General features: G+C 34.2%; 3 protein-coding genes across 3 annotated transcripts in view; 2 read left to right on the top strand and 1 right to left on the bottom strand.

The window, feature by feature from the left end:
* LOC126802605 (mitochondrial import inner membrane translocase subunit TIM14-1) overlaps positions 1-18,285 on the top strand; it is a 258,334-nt gene that overhangs the window by 228,937 nt on the left and 11,112 nt on the right. The window lies entirely within an intron of this gene.
* LOC126802603 (nuclear transcription factor Y subunit B-1-like) overlaps positions 1-18,285 on the bottom strand; it is a 148,274-nt gene that overhangs the window by 33,163 nt on the left and 96,826 nt on the right. The gene's annotated exons all lie outside the window — the stretch shown is intronic.
* LOC126802595 (uncharacterized) lies at positions 3,963-4,850 on the top strand. The gene has a single exon (XM_050530240.1). The coding sequence runs from the start codon at positions 4,014-4,016 to the stop codon at positions 4,824-4,826; it is 813 nt and encodes a 270-aa protein (XP_050386197.1). The 5' UTR covers positions 3,963-4,013; the 3' UTR covers positions 4,827-4,850.

Raw genomic sequence — 18,285 nt, forward strand, 5'->3', positions numbered from 1 at the left:
TGCTGATTGTAATTCAAATTTATCTTTTTTCCCATAATTGATTACTCTATTAAATTCAAGTGATTACTCTATATATATTAAAATATTCTCATTGAGTCATTTTAATAGTATATATTTTATTTTATTTTATAAAATCCAATTATGGCTTCAAAATCTTGAGAGATGATGTTTGTCTAGACAAGCATGCATACCATACTTCTTACTTGTGCTTATGAAAAATATCTGAGTTTTGAAAGAAAATAATAGGGTATGTGATTAGATCTAGAAATTCGAAAATTGTTTTTAATGATTTTGTTTTCACTTCTAGATTCACATTTGGTGTTTGTCTACTTACACTAAAAATGTCTACTTGTAAGGTATGTATTTTGTTCTTTGATTTCTTTCTTCTACCACATTCATAGTTTTACCTACAAATATAGCTAATATATATGTAATTGAGGTTCGAGTTTAACCTAAATGTAAGGTGTTATCTTCTTCAATTATAGGTATAACATAGTAAGTAACCTGCCAAAGAGAGCAAAAAATCTATTATTAGGTATCTTACAAAAAAAAAGTCTGATAATCAGGTACCTTAATGAATAGTCATTGCATAAAGACTTTCAAGCTAATGTATATAGTTAACTCGCATGATATATATATACCTAAGAAATAGGTTAATGAGAAAAATAATCCTAATATATAGGTAAAGAAAAAGTAAAAATCAAATCAACTTTTACTTGGGCAAATAAGATTAAACATTACTTCTAAAATAGAAAGTTTAGATTATCCAAAAATAAAATTTATTAAAATATTTCAATTAGGAAAACTACATCAATATGACCATCATGATACATTTAATAAGAATTGTAAATAAAAAGGGACCAATTGAAAAATGGGAAAGATTTACAATTAAGGTATTTAATTATTACGTTATTTTTGGTAATTGGCTTATAGTTAATATATTTAAATTGTGGCAATTTATGTAATTTTTCTTAAAACAAAACCTAATAGTTTGGACTAATTTTCAAAATTGTGGGAGTGGGTTTAGATTAGAATGAGGTTAGAAAATTGGGTGTATAATGAAATATCCCAAAAAAAATTGAAGCATAATTGTCATGAATGACAATAGATGTATATGTATATATATATATATATGTGTATGTGTGAGAGAGAGAGAGAGATTAGGAGAATATCATAGACTCCAAGTTACCTAGCTAGTTAATTATTAGCTGAATTGAGCTTAATGATTAACTAAAACAGAGAAATGAAAGAAGCCATACAGTAGGCATTGACCTCAACTACGTACGTACCTAATCGATTCGATCACCTTTGTTGTGCATCGATCTGAAATAATATATAGTAGGAAAGCTGCCTCCATTCGCAGAAGCAAACATATATACTATATGATCGATCGGGAGGCGTTAGGAGTTGATTAGGTCGATCGTGACATGACTGACATCCTCCAGCCCTCGATCTCCATGTATACCAACTCCTTCCCCGTATTTGACTCAGTTTATATATATATATATACATATATGCGCGCGCGCATGTGTGAGTCATCTTAATTCTAGAAGTACGTGATGTTGTTAGAAAAGAAATTTCAAATCAATACATAACAATTAGTGATAAGAGAGAATACCATGGTATAATAGTTAGACATGTCTAATATAAGGGCGGGGTTAGTTAGAAAAGAAATTGCAGGGCTAGCTTCCTAATGCTGTGTGTAAATAGAAATATATAACAGTATATATATGCATATATATATATATATATATATATATATATATATATTTCAGTCAGGACCCATTCTGATAGACCATCTACGAAGCTGAGTACAATTAACTGGATTAAGTCTATGTAGAATTGTAGATCACTGATTCCAGCTACTTCTTCTTGCTATGAAAATCGAGGTTCAAAGCTGGGTTACTTAACTTGCACGTACTTGAATTAACTTCAGAGATAATTTGCTAAGCTAATTTTTGCATGCAGTTTTGTCCGTTGTGCAGCAAGGTATGCTATACACACACTTGTGTGTGGTGAAATATGAGTTTGATAAAATGCACAATGAGTGTATAAAGTTTATTTTGTGGAAGAAAATGCTGCTGCATACCATACAACATCGTATAGCAAAATTCTCCGGTTATATACATATGACTCATATTTTGGTGAACCACCTACATCAAATCTTATGTGCCAAATGATGTGGCATAGCCATGTCATCAAATTTTAATTTCTAGTCTTTATCTTATTTGCTCAATTACAATTTTATGTTTATTTTAATTGAATTTATCTTCGTCGTGTTTTCATTTGTGTACTTCTTCTCATCCTCATCCATCATCTCAAGTCTATGCTTGACTCACGATCTCTTCAATTAAAATCTTTCCAACTTCCTCTTCAACAACAACTCTCTTCTTCTCCCCATCCTCCTTTTGAATTATCTCATCAACTCCTATGAATCTATTTCACTTCCCCTAAACCCTAATCCTAAATATGATATTTGTCAAGAAAAAAGTTCTGATTAGATTAATAGGAAGAACATCAGTGAATGATTATTGTGGGAAAAACGAAATTAGATGAGACAACGTTTTGATCAATCGAGAAGAGGGTTAATGCGTACATATAACAATTTCTATAAATCAAATTCGCTCTCTCCTTAACTCTAATTTCATACTCAAGAGGAAAAGAACTAATCCTCGCTTCTATCTATCATGCTTGTAAGGAAAACGAAATAGGAGAACGAAGGTGTTGATCAATTAATTAAAGAAGAGTTGAGAAGGTTGACAGCTGAGAAAGTTAAGTGCTGGAGATGAAAAAAAGGTTCACGAATACATTCCTCAGATAATATCATATATCATATACTACCAAAGAATATCTTGATTCTTGAAGACCACGTAATTTAGTCATTAGTCAGAATTCAAAACCAGTAAACAAGCTACTTGAACAAAGTAACAAACCCGTCAACTGGTAATTATAAAAGTTGAATGTACACTTGAACCAAAAAGACTTTGCTTAACGTATGGCAATTCCCGTTAGCTACTGCTATATATATTATATGATCGAGTAGGTAATCTTTTTCAACTTTCCGAGAGTAAAGAAAACAAGGGACATCATATACTCGGATTGACCGAAACGAAGAGATTAGAGATGTTTACTTTTTCTTTTTGAAGGGACAAGAAATTAGAGATGTTACGACTTAGGACCCCATTTGGACTAAAAGAGTTGAATCTAATGGTCTTTCCTTTTCTGATGAACAGATCTCTGATTCACACCGTAAGCATAACTTCTGGAAACTGGTTAATTATAATAGTTTTAGTCGATGAATTTATTTTTCTTTTTTCATGAAGAGTTTGTTGCTCCACTTCAAACATGTTATGTATGAATATGATCCTATTTTGAATTGATAGGATAGTTGCTGTATCATTAATTCGTGATAAGACTATTCGTAACCTATATCATGCTAAAAATCATCACCTAACAGACATGGGATAGGAAATGAAACTGTTGTAGTAATCAACCGAATTTATTAACAGAAGAATTTTTTTTCAAAAACTCATAATAACACGAGCTAGAGGCTTTCACATTGAAGAAAAACTTGGTCTCGATACCATACTGATCCAAAGTCTAAACTACGTTGTGACAAGTAAAATAGTAGCCCCCATCGAAGAAGCAAAGAGAAACTTCCAAATCCGACCACAATCTCATTGAACGCATCCAGAAGACTATTATCTACAAGCCCCACAACTTCCACCAGATTTATTAAATTCCCATACAAACAGTACTAAAACCCAGAACCCAGGTACCTCTCAACTTCCCTCTGGTTATATTATAAGTTCAAATATTAGGATTCACTTCCAGTCATAGATTAGTTCACTCCATCTAGAAGCCATCACTGTCCAATCGTCCATCACACCAATTCAAAAGATATATAAATGAACTTAGGCTCTCATCTCTTTTAATGAACTCAAACATCTTCAAGAGCCACAACAAGTCCATCAAAGCTTTAGCGTTTGGCTTCCTTCAAATTCCTTCCCAAAATGGTTGCCCAATTAGATTTGCACGTTGCCCTAGAAGAAAACCCTGATCAGCAATTACAGAATCAACAAGATGATGATCCATATGAAGCAGAGGAGACACTCTCTCTTTGTGATCTTCCTATATACAGTGACTCTGCTCACAGGAACGAGTTCTCCAAAGAGTATCAGAGCTCTTCATTTGATCGAGATGAAGACAACTTCTTTGAGTTCTTCAGTGAAGAGTTCACAGCCTCAACATACGCATCTGAGAACAAAGACATAATTTTCTGTGGGAAGAAGCTCATTCCCTACATCAAAGAAGTGCCGCATGTTGCAGAAGAGAAGAAAACGATCAAGAAAAACACAAAAACAAGCAACAAAAGTTCAACCAAGAAATGGGGATTGTTTCGATGGAGAAGGTTTAGGAGATCAAAATCCAAGGTTGTCACTAAGTACTCCAAGCCGAGTCAAGTTAAAGATCGTAGAAGTAATAGTATTTCAGTCCCCACATCCAAAAGCTGCAAGTGTGATCCTTCACAATGGAAAGTGTCCGTTCTGCCTGGCAACCGATCAAAATCTAAGTGGCATTTGTTCTTGTTCGGAATAACAAAGTTTCCTACAGAGATGGAGCTGAGGGACATTAGGAGCCGGCAAAGCAGAAGGAATCCTTCGACCATGTTTGGGATTAAATGTGAAGCAAGTGATGAAATAATGGGAAAGAGTACCAAGGAAATTAGCAGTAACACTAGTAGTGTTAGTAGAGCTAAGGGATTGTGGGGTTTGTTGAGAGTTATGGGGTGTAGTAGTCAGCATCGAAACAGCCTTGTCCTTTAATTTGTAGAATTACAATTTTGGTAATACGAGGGTGAGGACCTCACTATTTAATTATCTTCTAGTTCTTTTTGATCTCCTATATATAGTTTAATTTTGGCATAAATACCTATTTGCACCCCAAATTTTGTTGAAATTGTCAATTTACACTCCGAACTTGCATTTGAGTCAATTTACCTACTAAACTTGGTAAAAATTGCCGATTTACACCCCGAACTTGTATTTGAGTCAATTTACCTCCTAAACTTGGTACAAATTACCGATTTGCACCCTATCCGTTAAATTTAACTGTTTCTATCCAATTTTGCGTCACATGTCATGCATTTAAGGGGTAGTATTGTCATTATATATTTATATTTTTCTTAAAAACAAATAAAAATATTCTTTAAAATGAGGATTATTTTGTTAATCAAATTATTTATTTACATTTTTTTTCTACCTACTTAACCCTACTTTGAATTATATATTCAATATACTCACCCATTCAAATATAGTGTGTTGTGTATAAATATATTTTTATATGTACACATTGTTGGAGGATGAACAAAACGAGAATAATAACGACGTAATAGAATAAAACATAACCGTTTATTGATTGATAATGAGGTCAATATATAGGCATTACATAACCACAATCCCGTATGATTCAGAGTCCTAATCTATTACAGATATGCGAATCTATCTCTAACAGAAAACTTAATAAGGCTAAGACACACACAATGATAGAATAGTAATTCTCTCATAACACACATTTTTATTTTTATTTTCAATGTATTTATTTATTTATATTTTTTCTAATATCTTTTAACATACCATATCACATAAAATAATAAATATATAAATCAATAACATGTTTCGAAAAAACAAACATTATAGCAAGTGTTCCTCTTAAGTAATTTTATTAATTTATTTCATTATTCAATATGAATAAATATATAATGACAATACTACCCATTAAATGCATGACATGTGACGTAAAATTGGATAGAAACAGTTAAATTTAACGGATATGGTGCAAATTGGCAATTTTTACCAAGTTTAGGAGGTAAATTGACTCAAATACAAGTTCGGGGTGTAAATCGGCAATTTTTACCAAGTTTAGGAGGTAAATTGACTCAAATGAAATTCGGGGTGCAAATTGACAATTTCAGTCAAATTTGGAGTGCAAATTGGCATTTATGCCTTTAATTTTTGAAGCACTTCTGTAATTCTGGTGGTAATGGTTTGCGTGCTATACCAATTTTACATGCATGTTACAAATGCATGTCGTTAATTGATTAGTTTTCCGTTTTAAAGTACTTGTAATACCAATAGTCTTGACTGTACAGGTAAAAAGCAAAGGAAGCGTGCAGAAACGTAAAACATGTGGCATATAATCTCTTACAATCACTATTATATATGTGCGTCTTCGATCTACTATATTTATAGTAACTTATACAGAAGCATGAGTTAAATATGAAATCATGTATGTCCTGCTAAGGTAAATTAAACCACTACTTTCTGTATATTATTTAAAACGTATTAGTGGCAACGACAAGAGCAAAACAAATATATAAAGAAGAACGCGCTAACGATGTTGGGACATTCGGAATTGCAGATACAAGAAATAGATGTGGCTTGTCTGTTGTGCATCAAGGTATGGTATACACACAATTGTGCGTGGAAAACTCTAAACCATGCAGCAGCGTAGAACAGAATTTTCCCAATAGATGCACGTCTAGAAAAACTAGCTCGATGCCGGTTTTATATAAAATGATTGCCAAAGCGAATCACAGTTGACAAATTGCGGGCAGAGAATGGCTAATAAGATGCCGGCCGGCCAGTTTAGTAAACAGAACTAATGGTTGTGCGCCAGTTTTTAGGGAGTTATTCGAATCCAAGATTCAAGTTCGACGTGTACGTATAATTAAGCAGGAGGGAACAGTAGCTCTAGCTGTTCTAGCAAGAAAACTTCGTTCATGAGGCAACATGCAAGAATAAGAAGCTGGCTTTACCACATTTAATTTGACTGGCTCATTTGAAATTTAAGAGAGATGGACCTGGGATCATAATCCGTATATAATTTTGAAATTTCTAACTAAATAATATCTAAACGCTGCCCAGTCATGGTTAACAACAAAAGATCGACATCATATATCCTCGCCAACAAATTCAGACGATCAATTTTCCATTAATTAGCTCGCTCCCAGCAGTTTCATCTAGAATACATCATATACTAAATTCCTCTTATTTTCCGTCAAAGAAAGAAAAATAATTGAAGAAGCTAGGTAGCCCGGAAACTTAATTAGCTCTTCAACAAACAGCAATCACTTTCTAGAGTTTGTCATGCATGATTTAGTACCATGAGATATACCTTAGGAGTTCGGATTTGGCCACAAGATTGAGCACACCTGTACTTAAATACTTGTGATAACAAATATATGCATGGTTATGTCCTAGGTAGCTAGCTTGAAATCCTTGCACCGTCTCCATATAATTCCTTGTCTCCGTCTTTCCAATATATACCTATAAACTGATAATTATGAAAGCAACTGAGTTGATAACTTGATTCGATTGGACTACTACTAACAAACAACATCTTTAAAACCCCGCAATTAAGGGAAAAAGAGAGAGTCATTTAACTAGTTAGAAACCGGTAAACAATATAATAGTCACCCAACAAGTTAACTGGTAAAATGGGACGTTGAACGATCGATAATTATAAAGACTTTTTGCTTAACGGGTTATATTCTTCAAAGCAGCATTGATTTATAAGCTTGACTAGTGCATCTCTTTCTTGTTTTGATATAGTAGGCAATCTTTTCTACTCTCCCTGCATAAAGAACAATGTTACACGTAATAAAACCAAACCGAGCAAAAGAGATGCATGTTGCGATCCTATTTGGACTTCAAGAGTTGAATGGTTTAGTTTTTGCTCTCTTGATGACCACGGCTCTAAGTATCCGTTCACATTTTGCATATCTGTTGGAACTCTTAACAATTCATAGTCAAAGGAAACTTCCCCTACAGTCTGTTCTCTTGTTTCTTCGAGGACACGTTTCTATGATCCTTGTAACATGATGTGTTGTATGCTGAATGGATTTATCGAGTGGTGTTTTCTAAGTCCGTGACCTAAATCTTGCTGGAAATCTACAAATGAATTGAAATTTTGAAGAATTGGAGTATATTACCTGAGCAGCAATATGAGAAATTGGAAAAAAACTTATAGTGCAAGGTTTCTTGTTTCATCAAAAGATAAAAATGCTCTGTAATGCAAGGTGACATTGCTTCCCTAGTATGAGTTTAATATTGGCTCCAATTGTAGCTAGCTCGTATAGGAAATCAAGCATAATCCTTGAAGTTGTAATTCGAGCAAAGATTCTTCAAATCGAAAATTCTCATAAAGTATTGATACATATATAAAAAATTCAGAAAAAAAGAGACTAAAGATCTAAATTTGTATCTTAAGGCCGTCTCTAACTTAGTGTGCAATTTGTAGTATTGGAGTCGCAACTAATTTAATATTATTCATCTAATATGTGACATCGACCGTCTATAACCCTAATTTTAATTTTTTATTTAATTGCACATGAGTAACATGGCGCGATGCACATGCGTTTATTGATTTCTCATAAAATACATTGAACATATATAAGAAAAGAAAAGAAAAGAAATAGAAAAGTTATGGGTAGATGGAGTGGGCATAAATTCCTCCCACATCTAATTTCTTTTTGATTACTTGATTTTTTTTTAATTTTCTATTTTAATGGTTATCAATTATATTTTATAGTTGTAGAACTTTAATTTGTAAAGAAAAATCTGAAATTTCTTAGTTGGGCGGTTACGTTTGACAAATTGTCTTAATATATAAAGATATTACTAGACCGCATCTTACATGCAAGAGTATGCTCCATTTGTGTGCTACAATTAAGCAGCGAAGTGGTGGTATGATTCGCCCGGGATAACGATAGTCCAAATTTATAGCTCTTTTGTACTCGAACCCTTTTGTTAGTGACCATTAGTACTACCACTACTACATTATCGATTTTGTAGCAGTTTGCATTAAGGCCCCGTTTGGTTAACATGAAAATATGTTATGGAAAATGAATTCATTTCAGTTTCAATATTTAGATGTTGTTTGGTTGTCATGTGAAATTAGAACATAAATTTAAAAAATGATTTGACTAGAAATTGACTCCTTAAAGCTTGAAAAAAATTTCTACCTAGGAGTAGTATTTTATTTCCATTTTAATCGATAAAGACTAATTTCTTTTTAAATTGTATTTTATTTCTTTATAAATGTTGTGGGAAAAATTGAATGGTCTACTCATCTCATTGATAATCCCCTTTATATAGGGGTCAATATTATAATAGAAGTAAATTGTAATTACAATGGTTATTAAGGCTATATAATGGTGATTGATCTGTTACATTCGTTGACTATAAACGTCATTAACTCATTTATTTATTTGCTTTAATGAATGCACACTAATGGTGTTTTTCCTTCAACACTCCCCCTTGTGCTGAGTTTAAAGATATAATAGTGCATAAAGTGTTGCCTCATTAAAAACTTTACCAAGTAACAAAACCCATTGGAAGAAAATAAAACATTGGTCGAAGGAGAAAATAGCACAACACACCTATTACATTTAAGATTAGCACATATGTGATAGACTCCCCCTGATGTCTGCACCTCTCACTTGATCTTTACATTAATCATGGGAGTTTTAATAGCTTTTGCATATTTAATTATGCATCTTATTTGGTACGAATTCATTCTCATCATGTTGTTTTCTCTTTCTTTATAGGGACTATAAACCTTTAGGTATTGTTGTTGTGTGGGCGCTAAGCTATACAGCGAATGAGAGGTCGAGTTAAGTATATTGTGTTAAGTGCAATAATGTGTCTTTGCATTTGTATAAGGAATCTCATTTCCAAACACTTATTCGTCATATTTCAATTGGACGAAAACAAATATATCTTTAAAGACTTTAACTAATCATAAGAGCTATAGAAGTCTCACTTTTAACCTTTAGAGTGTTTTAAAACCGATTGATGGTTAATCATCAATATTACAATCCTCAAGATCCATTTTGAGATTGTGTCTTCCCAATGATCTTTTTCATTCTCGACTTAGGATTTGTAATGGCGACATCCTTTTAGTTCTTCAAAAGACTCTGCAAATCCATATTGAATACCCAATGACATAACACATCTGATCCATATTCATAATCAAGTATCTTACTTCGTGAACGTTTTCAATTTCTTTTGTAACACTACGTGATCTAGAACCATTTCTTAGATGGATAAAGTATGTTCTATGACTTTCATGTATATCTCTTAATTTCGATCCCACATAGTGATATCTTGTTACAATATTCATAAGCTGCATTTATCAATTTTTTGGAAACTACCAAACTGATAAGGTAGTGGAGTGCAATGACATCCATTACAAGAATATCTCATTGTGGTCCATTACAAATGAATATTTTTTCGTAGTCGATTCCAGTGCATTTAGTGACAGACCTTGCACCATAAGGTGAGTCTATACTCTTAATTCTCATACACATCCTAACAAAGATATATAATATGGTTTACACTTGCGGTGTCGGCTTCACCCACCCAAATATCTATCTCTTTGTTAGTGAATCTTGGTTCATGCTGGATCGTTTCTTTCCATTAGACCAAAATTACTACGTTGGTATTTCTCAACGAAGTATGGTTCGATATCAAACTCAATATCATACTTCCTCATGTGGTTTGTATTTGTAGAGATCTCTATATATTCAAGAATTTGTTCTAACATCTGAGGCATCCCCTAATGATAACCAAAATCCAAGAAATTCTTATGAGGCAGATTTGAGATTATGGATCAGTGGATCCAATTGTGCCAAACTCGCTTTCTTCCTTTAATCGAGTATATATCGAACATAAGGTGGTATCACCCTCTTCCTTGGAAAGCCATGGCCTATGACACCATTTATGCCACTTTATGATGTCAACATGTCACCATCTATGGCGGTAACGCAATTCCCAATTCCTTTTGGGTGGCGTCATGTCCTCCTCTTAGAACATTGAACCTTGCAAGCATATTTGCAGCTAATATCTGTGATCTCATCACTTTGTCCAATAGTGGGGATCAAGATGAGACACAGTTGGGACAAACCACGACAATTCATGTCGTTTCACTTGAACATTCTTTGTTCTTATCTCCCCCTACTAATGACGGGAAGACTGTCTCATCAAAGTGATATTCCATATATCTAGCGGAAAAAGAGATCGCTTGTCAAAGTTGTAATATAGCGGATTATCAAGATGCTCGTCTCCAATAAGAACATTTATTCACATTAATTGGCTTCACCATTATGCGATGTGGCGTCGCAATTTGGCACGTAGGTTATCTAGTTAAGCTCAAGGATTGTAGATCTATGTCAATATTGGTGAGCTCAAGTATTTCGATCCTTTGATGTTTTGGATTGTAATTCCTTTGACAATGATTAAGGTGATAGGCAAGAAGTAGTGAGTAATAAATTGTATATGCAAAAATTACATTACCCTAAACGGAAAGATTGGTGTGCATTACCATTTACCAATATCAAGACTAGTACTTTAGTCATTTTCCGTGAGACCAAGTGAGTTTGTAACTAGCATAAGTAACATTAGTTTTAGTAGTGAATGGTGTGATGACATGTGACCAGCGTGTCGACACATCAACCAACATCATAAATTATCGAAAGTGTCCGCAAGTTGGTTGAATTAATCCACATAATTTTTGTTGGATTCAATTGTTGAACATAGTGAGAATACGTGTCATTTGCATATGATGATCTTAATCCAAATTTCTTTAAGAGATCGATAAGATTTGAATGATTAGCTTTACATACCTAATCACAATGGATATAAGAAGCATAATATGGATACTTGTACATCAAACATTTCACGGTTCCGTCTGAGGGGAGTGACGAAATATGGGAATGAAATCACATCTTCAATTCATCCATAAAATTATATTTTAAGGATTTTCACAATTCTTTGTTTTTTTTGTTCTTGCTTATATTTATCCAAAATATGAGTGTCATGATGTAACTCCTCTAATATATAGACACATATCACGACATGTGTATCCCAGTAAATCGTGTAAAAGTTCAAATATGTCAAAATCCCGAATTTTCTTTTGATGTTGATGGATTCATTAAGAAATTTCTTATATACTTGCTAAATGGACTTATGAACTTCTCTAATTCTCGATTACATCCGCAGTCATTAGAGATAATGCAAATGAAGTCAATTATAATCTCACTAATTATTTTCACATGAAATAGTCGTTGACATAAAAATATTTAAAACGTATGAGGGTTCGATTGTCTCTAGTTGGCTCTTGTTACATAAAGTGCCAATGAAGTATATAGTTAAGACTTAAGACATGAAAATGGAATATAAACCATTCTTTAGAGTAATCTGATAGAATCGTAAAACGATATATCCATCTCATAATGCATGTACATTTTGAATCTTGAAGAATTATACATTAGCGATCATTATTGATATTATTATATATATCCACGAATATAGTACTATTATTCTTCAGTACTACTACTGTGGGGATCGCATGATGCATTTCTTTGCATTCAGTTATTCATGTCATACTAATATGTTGTGAAGTTGCTTTACTTTATCCGGTACTTCGCAAAGTTAAAAATATTAAAAATCGAACCGCGTATATCTCGATTAATATTCGAATGTTCTCAATTCATTGAGAAAAATTCATAACCTTGGTGATATGTCAACAATTGCATCAAGGTCTTGTCCAATCCAAAAGTACTTAAATACTGAAGTTTAATGAAATTTTAGGGTTAGCCATTACAATTATATCTTGGAAAATTAGTGGCAGACTGTAATCGAAGTCTGTAACATTTTGAAATGACATAGATTTGTGTCGCTCTTAAAATTGAGGAGCTTTCTCCTTATAGTTTGATATTGAAAATACTTTTTCAAATCGCCATACTCTCATTATTCTATATTCTTTTTGTAAGAGGGCATTTCATTGCTCATGTCATATCCACTATGCATTTTTCAAACGGTACATTGTTATCAAATGTCATTGATCGATTTGTATGAACTTACATGTTCATAATATATTTTTGCCCTTTTGTTTAGGGTTATTACTTCTTTATTATCCATAGTTCGTTCGGAGAAAACTTCTTTACCTTGAGAGACATTGCTTTGTCATTCAAGATTTTAATTATGTTTCCAAGTTCCGTGTAGGGAAACATATTTGCATAATTCGATCATGGTTGAGCTTTGGTTGGCTTGTAGAGAAGGTTGGTACTCAAATTATTTAGAGTCCAATATATGTTGTGTTGGTTTTACCAACTGTAAATAGAGTACGAGACTTATTAGTTTCACAGTCTAAAATTCTAAATAGATTTACACGAAAATTAAACATACCAAAATACATTATGGCCACTTTGGAGCTTTATGAAGTTGTTTTATCACAGTAAAGATATACAATTTAATGAATTTTCAAGAAATGCAAATCGGATTGCAAGACTAAGAATTGAAATGGTCGTATTTTTCGATGCTTCATCAAAATATTTTATCACAAAAATATTATGTCCTCTCTTTGTTTTTGAATTATAAAATTCTCATGAAATTTCGTTATCATGGCAATGCTCATATAATATGATAAATAACATAATTATAAAAATATATAAACATAGCGTATACAACAAATAAAGCATATCATTTTAACATGGATAAATGATTTAGCAAGATTAAGCAGTATACACAAAATAATTTGCTCACATATGCTTAATAATCATAATGCCAAAAAGTAGCGTGATAGTTCATTCACATGCCTAGCAACAAATTTACTTAATAAAAATGGCATAGCATATAACATGTTCAAAATTCGGAGAATACTTTGCTCACGTAACATGCATAATTTCATATATATGAATGAAATTCTATAAGCAAGAAATATAATTGAGATTTTACTTGCATGTAAGTTTGTCACATAAACTGCATATTAAGCGATTCTTGATCTCATAATTCCATGTTGCTCGTCGCTCGTCGCGTTGTTATATGATAAATCACATACAAAAACAACGGCATATAGATGATTAATATTTTGAACCATATATATTATATTAATTTACTATAAATAGTAAATAGTGTTTTTGAAAAACAGTATAGACTTTTGTGGTACATTAGCTATTTAATTTTTGTAAAATAGCAAATAGTGAGCTGTAATTTCTATTAACTTTTGAAAATTACCTTCGAATTTAACTGAAAAAAGGTATAATGCTTTTAGTGTTCATGCGTCGGGTCGGATCCGGAGATTCCTGGTCTAATGCGCTGGGTGTAGCGCTAGTCCTTCATCGAAGCAGCGATGATGCAAGAAATCCAGATCGACGATGATCAAGGTTGGGCTCGGTTGTGCTTCATGATCCAGTCGGAGTCTCTAGATCTCGCAGATCTGAGGTCACGGGACAAGTGGGGCTGCTTGGGGCGTCATCTGCAACCATAGATATGCGTGGGGCGTCATCTGCACGCCGGTCAAAAAAGGAAGATGTCGCGGTTCTCCGATCTGGGGTGTTGTGGTACCACCGGAAAAAAATCCGGGTCGATTGGGCGAGGCAACAACATCAGATAAGGATTTATTGCAGATCAGAAGAAACGTGTGGGCCGATTTGCAGGTGGCAACTTCGACGTCGACGTTGGGCTGTGACGTTGAAGATCAGAAGGCGGCGCGCCGATTTGGATCAAGCACAACACTGGTGGATTTGTAGAGAGGAAGAGCACCGGCATAGGGGAGCTCGGGTTCTGGTTTGCGCGCCAGTGGGTGGAGGAGCGGCCGTCGGGCGGATTTGCAAATCAGAGAAAAGGAAGGGGTGCCCAAAGTAAGTTCTTGGTGCCCTTTGAATTTCGATTTTTCTGTCTTTTTTTTTGTCTTCTTCTACTATTTTTCGACAAAACTTTTCTAGGGTCTACATCTTTTTTTTTTCTTTGCCTGAAAACTCAAAGGTAAAGTAATGTGCTGATAACGTGTTGTAAGGAAAATGAAATGGTCTACTCATCTCATTGATAATTCCTTTTATATATGGGTCATGATTACAATATAAGTAAATGGTAATTACAATGGTAATTAAGACTATATAATGGTGATCTGTTACCTCCGTTGACCATAAACGTCATTAACTCATTCATTTATTTGCTTTAACGAATACACACTAATATTGTTTTTCCTTCAACAATAAATGAGTTTTAATGAAATTTTTGATCAAATATTCCATTCTAATGACTTACCAAAATAATTCTAAATTTTAGTCATATCTAACAAACACTCATATATAATTAATAAAACATTTTTCATTTCCATACGAGTCTGGAAATGAAATGAAATCATTTTTATTTTCTCACATTCAATTTAAACAAACGGGGCCAAAGAGTTAAAGATGGTCTAACGCAATATGTCTTTTTTCTGGTAAATAAATGTGTAAATTAAACCAAAAAGGGAGGGCAACCTGACGCAATGTGTCCTCAAATATATCAAGCTACTATTTATTGATATAAAGCATATGGTACCTTAATTTGCTTGAAAACATGTTTTCAATGCACAGAAGTAATTTAGAATCTTCGATTGCTCGCCATTTATAAGCAAAAGATCTAAAATCAGTATCACACTGTCATCTATGTAGGACCTCTTACCCATGGACAGCAAATCCCCCATATTTTAACCTCAATTTAACACATAATGCTCAAGAAACCACATCACATTGGTATATGCTATGTGCTATGTAGCCTCCTTTCCTCGTTGAAGCAAAACTCATCAACCACGTGGTGACAAGAATAGCAGCCCTAACAAAGAAGCAAACACAAACATCCAAGAATACTAGCTTCGCTCGAAACTAATTGAAGTGATTGAACATTTGAACCCATCTAGAAGACCATCTACAAGTCCCACAACTTCCACCATTTCTTAATTTTCCAAACAAAACTATGTGGCTAGAACCCACCTCTTACCTTTCCCCTTCGGCTCCGCCTGCTATTCTAGAAGTTCCAGTCATATAAAATAATTAAATAAACCACTTACTGTCACCTCCCATGTAAATAATTCATTTCTTCAGTGCCTTTCATCTAGAAGCCATCGCTATTCTCCACCTCCAAATCAGATATATAATTGAACTACTTGGCACCTCTCCTCACAAATCCAAAACAACAACTCCATCAAGCTTTCTATCTTTGCTTTCCCAAAATGGTTGCCCAATTAGACTCGTACCTTGCCTCAGAAGAAAATCCAGGTCACAAGTTACAGAATCATGAAGACGATCCATATGAAGCAGAAGAAACACTCTCTCTTTGTGATCTTCCTACATACAGTGACTCAGCTCATTGGGACGACTTCTCCAAAGATTACCAGAGCTCCTCCTTTGATCAAGATGAAGACAACTTCTTTGAGTTCTTCAGTGAAGAGTTCACAGCTTCAACGTACTCATCTGGAAATAAAGACATCATCTTCTGTGGGAAGCTCATTCCCTACAACAAAGAAGTACCAGATGTTGCTGCAGCTGAGAAGAAAACCCAGAAGAACAAAGAACTCGGCAACAAAAAACTTAGCAGCTCTACCAAGAAATGGAGCCTCTTTCGGTGGAGAAGGTTTAGGGGATCGAAACACAGGGTGGTTGCCAAACCAAGTCAAGTTAAAGACGCTAGAAGTGTTACCGCAACTAATACCATTTCGTTTCCCGCATCAAAAAGCTACAGAAGGTGTGATCTTTCACTTGGGAAAGTGTCAATTCTCTCGAGCAATCGATCAAAATCGAAGTGGTATTTGTTCATGTTTGGAATGGCGGGGTTTCCCACAGAGATGGAGCTGAGGGACATAAAGAGCAGGCAAAGCAGGAGGAGTCCATCAACCATGTTTGGGGCTAATAGTGAAGCAAGTGATGAATTAATGGGGAAGGGTAACAAAGGAATTAGCAATAGTAGTAATAGAGCCAAGGGGTTGTGGGGCTTATTAAGAGCTATTGGATGTAGTAGTCAGGATCCTAACGCCGTCGTAAAAGGCAGAGCTACCTGTAGCTAGAAGAAGGACATTTGGTTTTCCCATTTTTTGTAATGTTACGTACTTCTTACTGAAGAACTGAACATCATGTGATCGATTACAACAATTTCTTGTGTCCATTATCAGTTGTGAGTATATATCGAGTATATGATCCGGGTTGTGCGTAATCTGATTAGAGTTAGTTTTTGCATATCTGGCTGAAATGTAGGAAATGGGAATCATACCATCACATCATTATAGCCTTATAGTCTTCATGAGTATTACTACTAGCTTGGAGCCTTGGATTACTACAGATAGATTTGTTCTCTTTTATTCGTAAAGCTAGCAAGACATTATATTAGATCCAAGTCGAAAGTCATTGATAAATCTGATTAGAAATATGAAACCAATCAACTCCTCTAAATTCTACTGCTCCTCTCATGATCGAGTATGTCACGTCATTGTGTGAAGTTAAAATGCTTAATAATTTGATGCAAAATCTTCACAGTCATGACTATGTCACTCGATGACCATATGACTAGCAAGTGTTTATCCAATGCAAACTTTTCACGCAATGATTTAGACACATAAGAGTAACAAAGATATACGCGCGTACGTTTTAGATTGGTAATTTAGCATGTCATACGCCAAATAAACTCACACACAAATTAAAGGTCAAGTGTGTTACATGTGCGATAAGAGTCTTTGTGTCGTTCTTAATAATCAGTGTTTTTTTTTGTTTTCATTCAGCAAAATATTTTGAGATGCAGTTAAAGAGAGTATAACGCCATGTAAAGAAATGCTCTACATTCTACTCTTGTTGTCTTTTCGCTAGGGCATAGCATGATATCTACGCATATTGCACCAAACAATTACATTTGTAAGACAAAAGGTGAAGCTAGCCCATTAATCAATTATAAAATGTTTGAAAGAGTTAGAGACAACCCGTTATGTATGCATACATGGGTTCATCTGCTGTACATACATGTACAGCATACAGCGGGTTTTACAGGCATTAATTAGGGGAGCACGTGAGATGCACGATGGGTTGTGTGTGTGAGTGAACTGTGTTTTTCTGTATGCATAACATACAGCCGCGCAGAACAGAATTTTCCTGCATACATTACTACTTTAGAAAACTTGATTAATGTAATGGAAGGATCAGAAAGTACGTTCAAAAGTAGCTTTCATGTCGGCAAATAGTAGCTTCTCCGATCACCGACTTACCAATGGCAAATCGCCGGCCGGCCTTCTAGTCCATTCTACTTACCTTTTTAGAATCCATGATCGTTTATAAAACCAGAAAAAGAGGTAGGCATTGATTCGGTCCCGCCATCATTGATAAGATAATGAGTTGAGAAATCAAAATAATAAACCTGAGTCAACCATGAAGCTTATTGAAGTCAACCATGAAAATTGCACATCACATCCATTTGC

This window comes from Argentina anserina, chromosome 7, assembly GCF_933775445.1.
Source record: "Argentina anserina chromosome 7, drPotAnse1.1, whole genome shotgun sequence".
Taxonomy (NCBI): Eukaryota; Viridiplantae; Streptophyta; class Magnoliopsida; order Rosales; family Rosaceae; genus Argentina; species Argentina anserina.